The sequence below is a fragment of the Oncorhynchus clarkii genome, unplaced genomic scaffold (genome assembly GCF_045791955.1).
Source record: "Oncorhynchus clarkii lewisi isolate Uvic-CL-2024 unplaced genomic scaffold, UVic_Ocla_1.0 unplaced_contig_2926_pilon_pilon, whole genome shotgun sequence".
Classification (NCBI taxonomy): domain Eukaryota; kingdom Metazoa; phylum Chordata; class Actinopteri; order Salmoniformes; family Salmonidae; genus Oncorhynchus; species Oncorhynchus clarkii.
The window spans coordinates 164130-180458 of NW_027261117.1; the positions used below are offsets into that span (position 1 = coordinate 164130).

Sequence of the window (16329 nt, forward strand, 5' to 3'; positions counted from 1 at the left end):
CCAAGGGTATTTCACAGGCGCTGCCATATCTGGACCATTAAGTTTCACCTGCAAGATGCATTAGTGTATGTCAATATAGACAAACTGGTGTTGAGAAAAAATAATCAATCATGCCATAAAAATTCTATCAATAATAGAAAATATAGGAAGTCATGTTCATATAGCTGTCATGTAAACATGCTATACGTTTGTGATCAGCCATGATGGATAATATGTCATACACCTGCCATCAACTCACCTGTATGTTTTCAGCCCTCTGGTGTCTCCTTTAGTATCTCCAAGGGGGTTCAACGTGAGGTTAGTCCTCGGCTGAGGACAACATGACCCGCACACAGACCTTCTAAGACCGTGTAGATTCCAAGTTGTTTACAGCTGCATCCACTTGGAAGACTCAATCTACAACATCCAATCAAGGCTAGAATCTACACGAAGGCCAATGTTTTAAGTAGAAAAACGACTGTAAATAACTGACTTCTGATGTATTCCTTGTCACTGAGAGGCAACAAATGTTACAGGTATCGGAATACAGCTGTCTATATCGCCTACAAACAAAACCCCACCCATGCACACCTGATTGGTGCACGTAAACTGGGAGAGAAGTTACCTCCCTGGAAGCCTGCAGGAAGAATACCTGACCTGACAGCCAGAGTAACACAGTATCTGAGAACTAGACACACAGAAGAAACAATACATGCAAAGTCCTCCACACCCTTACATTTAGAAACAGGGTGACTAATCATGCTGAGTCCCAAATTGGCACCCTATTCCCCACATAGGGCACTACTGTTGACCACAGTCCTATGGAACCTGTTCAAAAGTAGTGCACTATATAGGGAATAGGGTGCCATTTGAGACACATTCCATGTGTGTACCCTCAGGTACAGGGCGTCCACCATTGTTGCTCTCTTCAGCACCAGCGCTATTGAGCCATCGTTGTCCTATTGAAGGTGTGGTAGAGTACGTGTGTGTTGTCGTTGCATTGCACCATGACGCAGACATTGCTTTGAGCAATTGAATTGTAGCCTATCCTAAACGTACACATAAAAGATGGAGCAAAATGTCATTTTACATCCTTTTAATAAATCAGCATTTGATAAATTACAATCTTAATTGCACCCATCACAAAAATACTTTTAATAAAATGGATTCGTAGAAAGGATTTCAATTATTATCAATAATGGAAAACAGAGATGGTGTAAACTCTGTCGCCGTGACGTTGTTTGGAGAAGGCGAGCTCCACATCACCTATAGCTGCTCCAGGCAGTTTTATAGTCTGAACATTTACACTTCATGTTTCCTGACTTTAGTATGTGTCAAATAGTGGCAGAACACTACGAGGTCTAGTCCTTACCCATACTAGATGTTTGGCAGTCTACGAGTAGCTATTACTGAACAAAAATATAAACGCAACATGTAGTGTTGGTTTCATGAGCTGAAATAAGATCCCAGTAAGATCCCCAATAAGATCCCAAATGTTCCATACACACAAAAAGCTTATTTCTCTAAAATGTTGTGCACACATTTATTTACATCCCTGTGAGTATTTTTCCTTAGTCAGGATAATCCAACCACCAGACAGGTGTGGCATATCAAGAAGCTGGTTAAACAGCATGATCATTACACAGGTGCACCTTGTGCTGGGGATTATAAAAGTTCACTCTAAAATGTACAGTTTTGTCACAACACAATGCCACAGATATCTCAAGTTTTGAGGGAGCGTGCAATTGGCAAGCTGACTGCAGGAATGTCCACCAGAGAATTGAATGTTCATTTCTCTACCATAAGCAGGCATATTTTTAGAGAATTTGGCAGTATGTCCAACTGACCTCACAACCACGTGTAACCACGTCATCCCAGGACCTCCACATCCAGCTTCTTTACCTGCGGGATTGTCTGAGACCAGCCACCCGGACAGCTGATAGAACTGAGGAGTATTTCTGTCTGTAATAAAGCCCTTGTGTGGGGAAAAAAACAAATTCTGATTGGGCAGGGGAGCACCCATGGGTAGGCCTGGGAGGACATAGGCCCACCCAGTCTTATGAAATCCATAGATAAGGGCCTAATTCAGTTATTGCGACTGATTTCCTTATTTGCACTGTAACTCAGTAAATTCTGTTGAAATTGTTGTATGCTGCGTTAATATTTTTGTTCAGTGTGTGTATATACATATATTACCCCATGGTATTCCACTAAAGTATGAATATTAATATATATATTATATTAATTCATTTAAAAGAATGAGAAGTTCGATTCAAAAGTTCTGTAAACATTTAGGCTCACACACATTTCACCCAAACCATATACTACTATAACTCGGCCTATTTTTATAGTACCAGCAAACCGTTGCAGATGGAACTTCAACCGTGCCACTCAAAATATGTTTCTAAGCATTTCCTTACAAGTTTAACCTGCTCTGTTTACCAATTCCTTTAGGGTTTTGTTGTTTTTTGACAATGGAACACATCGCAGATCCTTGACAACCTATCAGTTTCAGGGTGAAAAAAAGCACATGATGCTGAAAACATAAAGAAATCTTCACAAAATAAATTGATCAGCACAGTGCTTCATACATAGACCATCCATCCATATCTCACCCTACAGGATCACACAGTTACTGAGTCATGAGACTCATTGACCAAGAAGCACACAACGAACACACTTGAGCAGACAATCACTATACAGACAGACATCAACCAAGAAGAATGTGTTAGTGTGATGATGCTAGATTTATGGAAACATGTTTTTATTGTCACAGACACCGGAAAACGGGCAGTGAAATGTGTTGTTTTACAGGGTCAGCCATGGTAGTACAGCGACCCTGGAGCAAATTAGGGTTAAGTGCCTTGCTCAAAGGCACATTGACTGATTTTTAACCTTGTCGGCTCGGGTATTCAAACCAGCAACCTTCGTTTACTGGCCCAACACTACTTGACTCCATGAAAGGTGTGTGGAAATGTTGGAATCAATGGCTTTTTCTAAAATGGCACCCTACTCACTATATAGTGTACACTACTGTTAACCAGAGCCCTATGGGGCCTGTTCAGAAGTAATGAAAATAGGGTGCCATTTGGGACGTATCCAGTACCTTGTCCCTCTTAAGGAGAATATGTCAGGATGTGACAACCTTTGACCTTTTACTGTAACAAGACATGATGTCTGACTGACGTACCACAGACTCAACTTCAACACTCATGCTTATGGGAGAGAAGTAATGGAAGCTAAAATCTGACCACAATAGAAACATTTGGGAATTTTGACACTTCATATGATGACAGACATGATGGCTTGAGATTCCTCTGGTATGGAATAAATCAAACATCCTATTCCTGCCCAGCAACAGACAGGGCTCCAGCCCATCCTGCCCAGCAACAGACAGGGCTCCAGTCCTTCAAAACAAGACGTCTTCATGCTCTATCAGGAGCTGTATGATGAGTTTCTGATGCCTCATGTCGTTCAGAGTGGCCAGGGCGTTCTGTTCAGGCGGCTGCATTAACGTCGGACCAAACACAATCCCCAGGTTCTCAGAATTCATGAAATTGTCCTTTTCAAACATGGTGACCCTGTGAGAAAGATGATTATTATATTAGTCAGAAAGGTGAGAAACAACATATGTGTATGTAAGACTACATCACTGATTCAACCCCATGAAGATCAGATGCAGTGTGTGTTTCATCACTTCTTGAGATGCATCATCAGGTAGCGTAGGGTCTCGTAGTGGGCTGGCGGGAGCTGGAGCAGTCCCTCGTGGATGGCCTCCAGTCTGGTGTCTGGGTTGGGGATTTCTACCAGGAGGAAGTACTACTGTTAGTTACATTCACCTGATAAATAGCCGTGCCACAGACCTGAACATTTTCCTTAGCTCCCCAAGCTAGTGCCTAGCCTTTAGCTCAGTACACAGTCAGTCATTGCGCTGGAGACCCAAGGTGCATTGAGCTAATTGTGGGAATAAGTATGGGCGTACGTACTTGCAGCTTGTATGAATTTGGAGTACACGTGGAATGTGATGACTGGAATGGGCAGGTCTCTCAGATAGAGCTTCAGAGCTCCAGCGATGATGTTGATGTCGTTGTACACATTGGCACTGATGTCTGCCTTCTCGCCATCTGCAGAGATGACACACCAGGCACATTATGTACCGACCAGACTGCATTATATTCACTACAATTACCACAATGCAACATAATTGCCCTTTACACCTCACATAACGACATCCGGCAGTCTGATACGGCTTTCCTGTGCTCATGTGCTTTTCATTTGAACCTATGGACTTTCATGTCTCATAACCTTAAACCAGACCTAAGCCCGGAGGCAAAGGAAATTAAGTTAACACAAACCTCGGTCAAAGGCGAGCCTCACGTCCTCAATGTGTTCTGAGAAGCCAGACACTCTGTAGAGGCCCTCAGACTGCAGACCTGCAAGCAGCAACACAGAGAGTCGATTTTCTCTACTCTCTATACCCTCTTTCACCCCATGCAGTCTCTACTAAATAAACTCAACAAGCTCTTTGGATCAACAAAATTATTCAACAAGGGTGGCCTTTATTTCAACCAATGGAGCCTCGAGGCAGATTACAGTACTTTGGGGAAATGACATATTTTGATTAAAATGTTGATTAAGTCTATTATATACAGTGCCTTGCGAAAGTATTCGGCCCCCTTGAACTTTGCGACCTTTTGCCACATTTCAGGCTTTAAACATAAAGATATAAAACTGTATTTTTTTGTGAAGAATCAACAACAAGTGGGACACAATCATGAAGTGGAACGACATTTATTGGATATTTCAAACTTTAACAAATCTTTAACAAAAACTGAAAAATTGGGCATGCAAAATTATTCAGCCCCTTTACTTTCAGTGCAGCAAACTCTCTCCAGAAGTTCAGTGAGGATCTCTGAATGATCCAATGTTGACCTAAATGACTAATGATGATAAACACAATCCACCTGTGTGTAATCAAGTCTCAGTATAAATGCGCCTGCACTGTGATAGTCTCAGAGGTCCGTTAAAAGCGCAGAGAGCATCATGAAGAACAAGGAACACACCAGGCAGGTCCGAGATACTGTTGTGAAGAAGTTTAAAGCCGGATTTGGATACAAAAGATTTCCCAAGCTTTAAACATCCCAAGGAGCACTGTGCAAGCGATAATATTGAAATGGAAGGAGTATCAGACCACTGCAAATCTACCAAGACCTGGCCGTCCCTCTAAACTTTCAGCTCATACAAGGAGAAGACTGATCAGAGATGCAGCCAAGAGGCCCATGATCACTCTGGATGAACTGCAGAGATCTACAGCTGAGGTGGGAGACTCTGTCCATAGGACAACAATCAGTCGTATATTGCACAAATCTGGCCTTTATGGAAGAGTGGCAAGAAGAAAGCCATTTCTTAAAGATATCCATAAAAAGTGTCGTTTAAAGTTTGCCACAAGCCACCTGGGAGACACACCAAACATGTGGAAGAAGGTGCTCTGGTCAGATGAAACCAAAATTGAACTTTTTGGCAACAATGCAAAACGTTATGTTTGGCGTAAAAGCAACACAACTGAACACACCATCCCCACTGTCAAACATGGTGGTGGCAGCATCATGGTTTGGGCCTGCTTTTCTTCAGCAGGGACAGGGAAGATGGTTAAAATTGATGGGAAGATGGATGGAGCCAAATACAGGACCATTCTGGAAGAAAACCTGATGGAGTCTGCAAAAGACCTGAGACTAGGACGGAGGTTTGTCTTCCAACAAGACAATGATCCAAAACATAAAGCAAAATCTACAATGGAATGGTTCAAAAATAAACATATCCAGGTGTTAGAATGGCCAAGTCAAAGTCCAGACCTGAATCCAAATGCTCTCCATCCAACCTCACTGAGCTCGAGCTGTTTTGCAAGGAGGAATGGGAAAAAATGTCAGTCTCTCGATGTGCAAAACTGATAGAGACATACCCCAAGCGACTTACAGCTGTAATCGCAGCAAAAGGTGGCGCTACAAAGTATTAACTTAAGGGGGCTGAATAATTTTGCACGCCCAATTTTTCAGTTTTTGATTTGTTAAAAAAGTTTGAAATATCCAATAAATGTCGTTCCACTTCATGATTGTGTCCCACTTGTTGTTGATTCTTCACAAAAAAATACAGTTTTATATCTTTATGTTTGAAGCCTGAAATGTGGCAAAAGGTCGCAAAGTTCAAGGGGGCCGAATACTTTCGCAAGGCACTGTATATTTTAGAAATAACACATCCAGTTGAAATAACCCTTTTGAGAGTAGTTCAACACAGTTCAAATGGACAATTTTCTTTCACTAAATGTAGCAATCTCTACCTGGAACAGCATAAAGAGGACTGGCCACCTCTCAGAGCCTGGTTCCTTCCTAGGTTCCTGCCTTTTTAGGGAGTATTTCCTAGCCACCGTGCTTCTACATCTGCATTGCTTGTTGTTTGGGGTTTTATGCTGGGTTTCTGTATAAGCACTTTGACATCTGCTGATGTAAAAATGGATTTATAAATACATTTGATTGATTGAATTTGATGCTAATTTAAAAGATTGGTTTACACAGCACATAATTTAGGTAGTCTCCTTAACCCCGGTCCAAGAGAGCCAATACATTTTAGTAATTTAGCAGATGCTTTTATCCAGAGCAACTTACAGTTGTGGGTGCATACATTAAAGTACTGGTCCCCCGTGAGAATCGAACCCACAACCCTGGCGTTGCTAGTGCCATTCTCTACCAACTGAGCCACACAAGACCGTATCACAGACATCCATTTTCATCTTGAAATTTGAATATTCTTTCAGTTTAGCTAACAACATGCAGGGTGCACCTGGATTAAATGTCACAGAAACATTCTAAATGGTACCTCGTAGTTCTATCTCCTTGATACACATGTCCACCACCATGGGCCGTGTGGTGTTGTGGGCCTTGACCAGGGTAGTGAGGTCACAGCTGAACACCTTCTTAATCCTGTGCAGGTCTGGCTGACAGTCGCTGGGCACCAGCTTGGAACACTGCTTGTGTACGTTCAGCCCACAGTCTGGAAACCACAGGTCAGAGAGGTGGTCAGTCAGTGTTAAAATACACACACACACACACAGAAAGGATTTATTCCAATCTTATAATCTGACATGATTATGGTCGACTTCTTCTAAAACAACATGTAACACATTACAGAGGGGTTAGAGATAACAAGTAGTACAGTGATTATCCCAATCTCAGAGAGAAAGCCCAGCCAGCTACGGTAAGACCAGGCTGCTTCAATATGCCATGGTGGGCCACGTCACAGCAGAGGGTCTTGGACAGCTGAGGGTGAGAGAGCAGAGCACCACCTCTCTGTGTGGCATCACTGTCCCAGTCTGGCCTGCACGCACACACACACCGTGACGAAGAGAGCAAGCTGCCTCTCTGGGAGATGCCACAGGAATGTAACCTAGGTTGAGGTTTCTCTGACTCAATAAGAACATCCAGCTAAATCATTCATCACTGATAGTTGCGTTGTTACTACCAAGAAATACCCAGCATTATTGCTGGTCCGCTGACTGGGGTTCCTTATTCTCAGATACAGACAGATTAAAAATAGAGAAAAAAAACAGAAAGAGACTGTCAGACAGAAAAAGATGGAGAAAGAGATGGACAGACAAAGAGATAGGGAGGAAGAAGACAAGCTAAGCATGCCAGATAAGAAGGAAGAGAGAGGAAACACAGAGAGAGCGAGAGAGTTGGGGATAGGGAGGAAGAGAGAGAGAACAGAGAGAGAGATGGGAATAGGGAGGAAGAGAAAGAGAACAGAGAGAAGAGAGATGAGGACAGGGAGAAAGAGAGACAATGAGGATAGAAAGCCAGTCATCAGTTGTGTATCTCTGTGTGTTAGAGGACTGCTTCAGATACAACTGGAAGTACTAAAGAAGTCTCTTCTGATTCACATAGGGCACAGGGCTGTCTGATGACACCAGTGTTTGCCTGGGGCTTATAAGCATGGCTAATATCTGAACAACAAACCATCTGTCTACAGAGAAAAACAGCAACGTTAGTCCTCCTTTCAACACATCCATGTCAGGATTGTATCCAGGCCATAATAGAACCCTGTGTCTATCGCAGAGAGTTTAGGGACTTTCCAAACCTACTTGTCTACTGGTCAACTAGCCTCAATTGTGCCAAAGTCTTGCTAAGTTGTAAATGTTTGTAATGTATTTATATTGTGTGTCTGAACCCTATACTTCACTGCACCAGTGAAGAGAGAGAGAGAGAGCCTAGTGGTTAGAGCGTTGGGCCAGTAACCGAAAGGTTGCTGGAACGAATCCTTGAGCTGACAAGGTAAATAAATCTGTCATTCTGCCCCTGAACAAGGCAGTTAATCCACTGTTCCCCAGTAGGCCGTCATTGTAAATAAGAAATTGTTCTAAACTGGCTTGCCTCGTTAAATAAAATAATACAGTCTGATCTGTTTTTCAGCCAACAAACATTTCAACAAGTTCACTAGGATACAACATTATTGATCAGTAGAATTGTTAGGTGGTGTTCATAAATACTAGGGTTGCAAAGGGTGGTTCATTTACTGGAAACTTTCAAGTTATCACAAGACATCTAGTGGTGCTTTTGGGGTATTTCAGATAATTACAGATACCTGTGATAATCTCTGGCCCTCTGTGTGTCCTTATTACCTGTAAAAAATATATAAACACATTTCTATTTTACCTTTATTTAACTAGGCAAGTCAGTTAAGACTTATTTTGTTCTGCCTTGTTCAGGGGCAGAACAACAGATTTGTACCTTGTCAGCTCGGGGATTTGAACTTGCAACCTTTCGGTTACTAGTCCAATGCTCTAACCACTATGCTACCCTGCCGCAAACAGAATGACAACGCTGTTGATCCTAAATAAACCAGCAACTTAGTGAATACCATTGGTACCATATTAAGGTTTCAGTGTGACATACAGTACCAGTCAAAAGTCTGGACACACCTACTGTACTCTTTACAAGGTTTTTAGTTTTACTATTTTCTACATTGTAGAATAATAGTGACGACATCAAACTATGAAATGCATATGGAATCATGTAGTAACCAAAAAAGTGTTAAATAAATAAAAATATATTTTGTATTTTATTTGAGATTATTCAAAGTTTCCACCCTTTGCCTTGATGACTCTTGGCATTCTCTCAACCTGCTTCATGAGGAATGCTTTTCCAACAGTCTTGAAGGAGTTTCCACGTGTGCTAAGCACTTGTTTCCTTCACTCTGCGGTCCAACTCATTCCAAACCATCTCAATTGGGTTGAGGTCAGGTGATTGTGGAGGCCAGATCATCTGATGCAGCACTCCATCACTCTCCTTCTTGGTCAAATAGCCCTTACACAGCCTGGAGGTGTGTTTTGGGTCGTTGTCCTGTTGAAAGACAAATGATAGTTCCACTAAGCGCAAACCAGATGGGATGGAGTATCGCTGCAGAATGCTGTGGTAGCCACGCTGAGGCCCAACGCTGCGCCTTGAATTCTAAATAAATCACAGACAGTGTCACCAGAAAAACACTCCCACACCTCCTCCTCCATGCTTCATGGTGGGAACCACACATGCGGAGATCATCAGTTTACCTACTCTGCATCTCACAAAGACAAAATCTCAAATGTTGGACACGTCAGACCAAAGGACAGATTTCCACCAGTCTAATGTCCATTGCTTGTGTTTCTTGGCCCAAACAGGGTCTCTTCTTATTAGTGTTGTCCTTTAGTAGTGGATACTTTGCAGCAATTCAGCCTAATTCACACAGTCTCTTCTGAACGGTTGATGTTGAGATGTGTCTGTCTGTTAATTGAACTCTGAAGCATTTATTTGGGCTGCAATCTGAGGTGCCATCAACTAATGAACTTATCCTCTGCAGCAGAGGTACCTCTGGGTCTTCCTTTCCTGTGGCGGTCCTCATGAGAGCCAGTTTCATCATAGTGCTTGATGGTTTTTGTGACTGCACTTGAAGAAACTTTCAAAGTTCTTAAAATGTTCCTGATTGACTGACCTTAAATTAACGATGGACTGTCTTTTCTCTGCTTATTTGAGCTGTTCTCCCCATAATATGGACTTGGTCTTTTACCAAATAGGGCTGTCTTCTGCATAGCACCCATACCTTGTCACAGCAGATTGGCTCAAATGCATTAAAGAAAGAAATTCACACCTGTTCATTGAAATGCATTCAAGGTGACTACCTCATGAAGCTGGTTGAAAGAATGCCAAGAGTGTGCAAAGCTGTCATCAAGGCAAAGGGTGGCTACTTTGAAGAATCTCAAATACCTTCAGATTTGTTTAGCACTTTTTTTGGTTACTACATGATTCCATGTGTGTTATTTCATAGTTTTGATGTCTTCACTATTATTCTACAGTGTAGAAAATAGTAAAAAGAAAGAAAACTGGTGGCAGTTGTGACAAAAGTTAATAGTAAATAGAGTGTCACAGTTCATGGAAAATAATGCCATTGTTGATTAGATGCTTTTTGCATTATTATGCTGTTCTCTCTTCAACCATATGGTCTATCCTACTAGAAACTCATGGACAATATGGTAACTTACCAGTAGCTTTGCAACCCTAAATATTACCCTAAATATCATTTTATCTGGCAGGAAGCTCCAAGGACAGCTACAGTACATGTGTCCCTTTTCACTCAATTTAACTTCAGGATTGGAATGATATGAACAGTATTGTAACGGACATATTCCATCTCTCCTTATCCCAGTCTGCTGTCCCCACATGATTCAAGATGGCCACGATTGTTCCAGTACCCAAGAAGACAAAGGTAACTGAACTAAATGACTATTCATGATGACAGACTACTTCTGTCATCATGAAGTGCTTTGCGAGACTAGTCAAGGATCATATCATCTCCACCTTAGCTGTCACCCTAGACCCACTTCAATTTGCTTACTGCCCCAATAGGTCCACAGGCGATGCAATCACCATCACACTGCACACTGCCCTAACCCATCTGGACAAGAGGATTACCTATGTAAGAATACTGTTCATTGACTATAGCTCAGCAATCAACACCATAGTACCCTCCAAGCTCATCATTAAGCTTGAGGCCCTGGATCTCAACCCCGCCCTGTGCAATTGGGTCCTGGACATCCTGATGGGCCGCCCCCAGGTGGAAAGGAAATAACATCTCCACTTCGCTGAACGTCAACAATGGGGCCCCACAAGGGTGCGTGCTCAGCCCCCTCCTGTACTCCCTGTTCACCCATGACTGCAATCCACGCCTCCAACTCAATCATCAAGTTTGCAGACCACACAACAGTAGTAGGCTTGATCACCAACGATGACGAGACAGCCTACAGGGAGGAGGTGAGGGCACTCGGAGTATGGTGTCAGTTAAACAACCTCTCACTCAACATCAACAAAACAAAGAAGATGATCGTGGACTTCAGGAAACAGCAGAGGGAGCACCCCCCTATCCACATCAATGGGACAGCAGTGGAGTAGGTGGAAAGTTACGTTCCTCGGTATACACATCACAGAAACTGAAATGGTCCATCCACACAGACAGTGTGGTGAAGGGGCAACAGCACCTCTTCAACCTCAAGAGACTGAAGAAATTCAGCTTGTCACCAAAAGCACTCAAACTTTTACAGATGCACAATTGAGAGCAACCTGTCGGGCTGTATTACCGCCTGGTACAGCAACTGCACCGCCCTCAACCGCAAGGCTCTCCAGAGGGTGGTGCGGTCTGCACAACGCATCACCGGTGGCAAACTACCTGCCCTCCAGGACACCTACAGCACCTGATGTCACAGGAAGGCCAAAAAGATCATCAAGGACAACAACCACCCGAGCCACTGCCTGTTCACCCTGCTACCATCCAGAAGGCGAGGTCAGTACAGGTGCATCAAAGCTGGGACCGAGAGACTGAAAAACAGCTTCTATCTCAAGGCCATCAGACTTTTAAAAACAGCCACTAACACAGAGGCTGCTGCCTACATACAGACTCAATCATTGGCCACTTTAATAAATGGATCACTAATCACTAAGAATGCCACTTTAATAATGTTTACATATCTTGCATTCCTCGTTAACATTACTCATATTCCCGATTTTATACATTCTATTGCATCTTGCCTATGCCACTATCATTGCTCATCCATATATTTATATATTCTTATTCCATTATTTTACTTAGATGTGTGTATTAGGTAGTTGTGGAATTTTTAGATTACCATGTTAGATATTGCTGCACTGTCAGAACTAGAAGCACAAGCATTTCGCTACACTCGCATCTGCTAACCATGTGTATGTGACCAATAAAATTTGATTTGACAGCACAGCCAGCCAGCACAGCCAGCCTTGTTGCAGTTTTGTGGATACAGTATTTGGATGTCCTTGCTTGACTGGGTGTGTCCCATTGATACACCTTCTAAGCTCTCTGTGAGCGTCTGTCTTGTTTATAAATAGTTGACAGCCATAGTCACAGGGGGAACTGGTTTGTCCCAGGTGTCACTGAGGAATGCTAAATTACTACATTTCACAGGCCTTATCCAACCATTGATTTACATGGAACAGACCACATTTCACAGGCCTCATCCAACCATTGATTTACATGGAACAGACCACATTTCACAGGCCTCATCCAACCATTGATTTACATGGAACAGACCACATTTCACAGGCCTCATCCAACCATTGATTTACATGGAACAGACCCCATTTCCTGGACTCTACATTCCATGACATGATCCAGGCTTAGACGTAATATTGTAATACCCTTTTTATTGTCATAGCATTTAAAAATAAAGACATTATTAGGCATTTCAAGTTTGATATCTCATGTGTTACAATTAGTCACATGACATTAGTCACATGACATTAGTCACATGACATTAGTCACATGACATGAAACCCAACCGGACAGAGACGTCCAATCAGTTCAATTTGATTGATATTTGATCAAACGTGAATTCTTGAAATAAATCAAAACTTGGAAGTCATATTGTTTATTTGTGGTAAACATAAAATGAGACAAAGCCTGGTTACATGGATGATTTATTGAACATGTTAACAGGACCCCGAGGGTCTGATCAGGGATGTTAACAGGGCCCCGAGGGTCTGATCAGGGATGTTAACAGGGCCCCAAGGGTCTGATCAGGGATGTTAACAGGGCCCAGAGGGTCTGATCAGGGATGTTAACAGGGCCCCGAGGGTCTGATCAGGGATGTTAACAGGGCCCCGAGGGTCTGATCAAGGATGTTAACAGGACTCCGAGGGTCTGATCAGGGATGTTAACAGGACTCCGAGGGTCTGATCAGGGATGTTAACAGGACTCCGAGGGTCTGATCAGGGATGTTAACAGGACTCCGAGGGTCTGATCAGGGATGTTAACAGGACTCCAAGGGTCTGATCAGGGATGTTAACAGGACTCCAAGGGTCTGATCAGGGATTGGAGTTATTTTCTTTAGGCTTTCATCCCAAATTGCATCCTATTCCCTGTAAAATTGCATCCTATTCCCTGTAAAACTTTAGATCAGAACCCTATGAGCCCTACACACGTGGACTACATAGGGAATAGGGTGATATTTGGGATGGTACTCTAATGTAATGAAGTACCCATGAAAGGTCAGTGATGGTAGCTAGGTCAGCAGTGTTGGGATGTCTGAATGGAAGAGGAGGGTACCTGAGCAGTGGACCCCTTGGGCTATGAGGCCCCACATGAAGTTGGCGCAATACTCGCACCAGTGAGGCCCTCGGAAAGTATGAACCTATGGAAGGGTGAGACAACACAGCAACAGATTAGAGTCTGGAAGACACACACGCCACACCTTCTCGCTCTCACTGAACAAACATAACTCTAAATCACACACGCACACAGTAAACAAACATAACTCTAAATCACACATACCTCACTGAACAAACATAACTCTAAAATCACACACACATATACGCAAACAGACAAACACACAAGATCTGTGAATTTTCTAATTCATTGTATTTCTGGAGGTGAGTAGGACCCAGGGCAGGTTAGACGGTTACTGTAGGCGAGTAGGACCCAGGTCAGATGGTTACTGTAGGTGAGTGGGACCCAGGTCAGATGGTTACTGTAGGTGAGTGGGACCCAGGTCAGATGGTTACTGTAGGTAAGTGGGACCCAGGTCAGATGGTTACTGTAGGTGAGTGGGCCCCAGGGCAGGTCAGATGGTTACTGTAGGCGAGTAGGACCCAGGGCAGGTCAGATGGTTACTGTAGGCGAGTAGGCCCCAGGGCAGGTCAGATGGTTACTGTAGGCGAGTAGGCCCCAATACGCTGCTCTGGGTCGGACGTGGCTTACTGTCCTACGGGCTGCTCTGGGTCGGACGTGGCTTACTGTCCTATAGGCTGCTCTGGGTCGGACGTGGCTTACTGTGCTATAGGTTGCTCTGGCTTGGGAAGTAACTATTACACCATGTCAAAATAGAGGGATACTTGTTTACCTGGATGTGCCACAGCTCTTCACACTGTGCTTAGTAATGACAGAGGAATGTCTCTTCAGTAATACTTGTTTGGGTCCCAAATGGCACCCTATACCCTATATAGTGCACTACTTTGCCCTGGTGAAACTAGTCCTCTATCTAGGGAATAGGGTGCCCTGGTCTCTGGTCAGCCCTGGTCTCTGGTCCCGGTCTACAGTGGAAGGGAGGGAGGGACCCCAAGCCCAGTCTACAGTGGGAGGGAGGGAGGGACCCCAAGCCCAGTCTACAGTGGGAGGGAGGGACCCCATGCCCAGTCTACAGTGGGAGGGAAGAAGGGACCCCATGCCCAGTCTACAGTGGGAGGGAAGAAGGGACCCCAAGCCCAATGAGTGACTGTGTATACAAGTCAGATTAAAAGGATTTACAAAGTGTCTGGCATCTGTTCCTGCCCGGGCTGCTGGATACATGCAAACATGTTCACACACACGCAAGGCTGCACCGACCACTTCACTAAAGAGTTATTAGGTTACGTTAGATTGATAGAAGAGTACAGATAAGGGCTCTTGACAGGTGCTGAGCAGCCGGGTGGTTTGTTGTTCCATTCTGAAATGGGACCAGACACTGGGCTGGAGAGCTGGAGGTTAGGAGGCCATTCTACCCTGCAGGCTCACTGAAACCTGAGACACAATGGCAGGAATGTATTCAGGTGCCCATGAGGAGAGATCGCTTTCTCTCTCTCAATTCAATTTAAGGGCTTTATTGGCATGGGAAACGTATGTTAACATTGTCAAAGCAAGTGAAATAGATAATAAACAAAAGTGAAATAAACAATAAGAAATTAACAGTAAGCATTACACTCACAAAAGTTCCAAAATAATAAGACATTACAAATGTCATATTATGTGCAAAAATGTCAAGTACAAAAGGGAAAATAAATAAACAGAAATATGGGTTATATTTATACTTTACTGGTTGTCCTTTTATTGTGGCAACAGGTCACAAATACTGCTGTTGTGATGGCACACTGGTATTTCACCCAATAGATATGGGAGTTTATCAAAATTGGATTTGTTTTCTAATTCTTTGTGAGTTTGTGTAATCGGAGGGAAATGTGTCACTCTAATATGGTCATACATTGGGCAGGAGGTTAGGAAGTGCATCTCAGTTTCCACCTCATATTCTGGGCAGTGAGCACATAGCCTGTCTTCTCTTGAGAGCCATGTCTGCCTTCGGCAGCCTTTCTCAATAGCAAGGCTATGCTCACTGAATCTGTACATTGTCAAAGATCTCCTACATTCTGGGTCAGTTACTGTGGTCAGGTATTCTGCCACTGCGTCCTCTCCGTTTAGGGCCAAGTAGCATTCTAGTTTGCCCTGTTGTTTTTGTTAATTCTTTCCAATGTATCAAAAAATTATATTTTTGTTTTATGATTTGGTTGAGTCTAATTGTGTTGCTGTCCTGGGGCTCTGTGGGGTCTGCAAACAGAGCCCCAGGACCAGCTTGCTTGTTATCGACGGTTTGGGAATCACTTCCTTTTAGGTGGTTGTAGAACTTAATGGCTCTTTTCTGGATTTTGATAATTAGCAGATATCGGCCTAATTCTGCTCTACATGCATTATTTGGTGTTTTACATTGTACACAGAGGATATTTGTGTTTGTCCCATTTAGTGAATTCTTGGTTGGTGAGCGGACCCCAGACCTCACAACCATAAAGGGCAATGGGTTCTATAACTGATTTAAGTATTTTTTAGCCAGATCCTAATTGGTATGTCAAAATTTTATTTCCTTTTGGTGGCATAGAAGGCTTTGTGGAAGCTACCTGTGGCGCTGATGTTAAGGCCGAGGTACCTATCATTTTTGTGCTCTTGGGAAACGGTGTCTAGATGGAATTTGTGGTCCTGGCAACCGGACCTTTATTGCAACACCAT

At 43.3% G+C, this 16329-nt stretch overlaps 1 protein-coding gene across 1 annotated transcript in view; it reads right to left on the reverse strand.

The window, feature by feature from the left end:
* Positions 1 to 2716: 2716 nt before the first annotated feature.
* The window catches only part of LOC139404923 (beta-chimaerin-like), a 42217-nt gene continuing 28604 nt past the window's right edge, over positions 2717 to 16329 (reverse strand). The window contains exons 8-13 of the mRNA XM_071147462.1: positions 13630 to 13714; positions 6850 to 7023; positions 4335 to 4412; positions 3966 to 4103; positions 3677 to 3782; positions 2717 to 3560 (exon numbers count right to left, since the gene is read on the reverse strand). Of these exons, the coding sequence (XP_071003563.1) occupies positions 3389 to 3560; positions 3677 to 3782; positions 3966 to 4103; positions 4335 to 4412; positions 6850 to 7023; positions 13630 to 13714 (753 nt within the window). The 3' untranslated portion in view covers positions 2717 to 3388. The remainder of the gene's footprint in view (positions 3561 to 3676; positions 3783 to 3965; positions 4104 to 4334; positions 4413 to 6849; positions 7024 to 13629; positions 13715 to 16329) is intronic.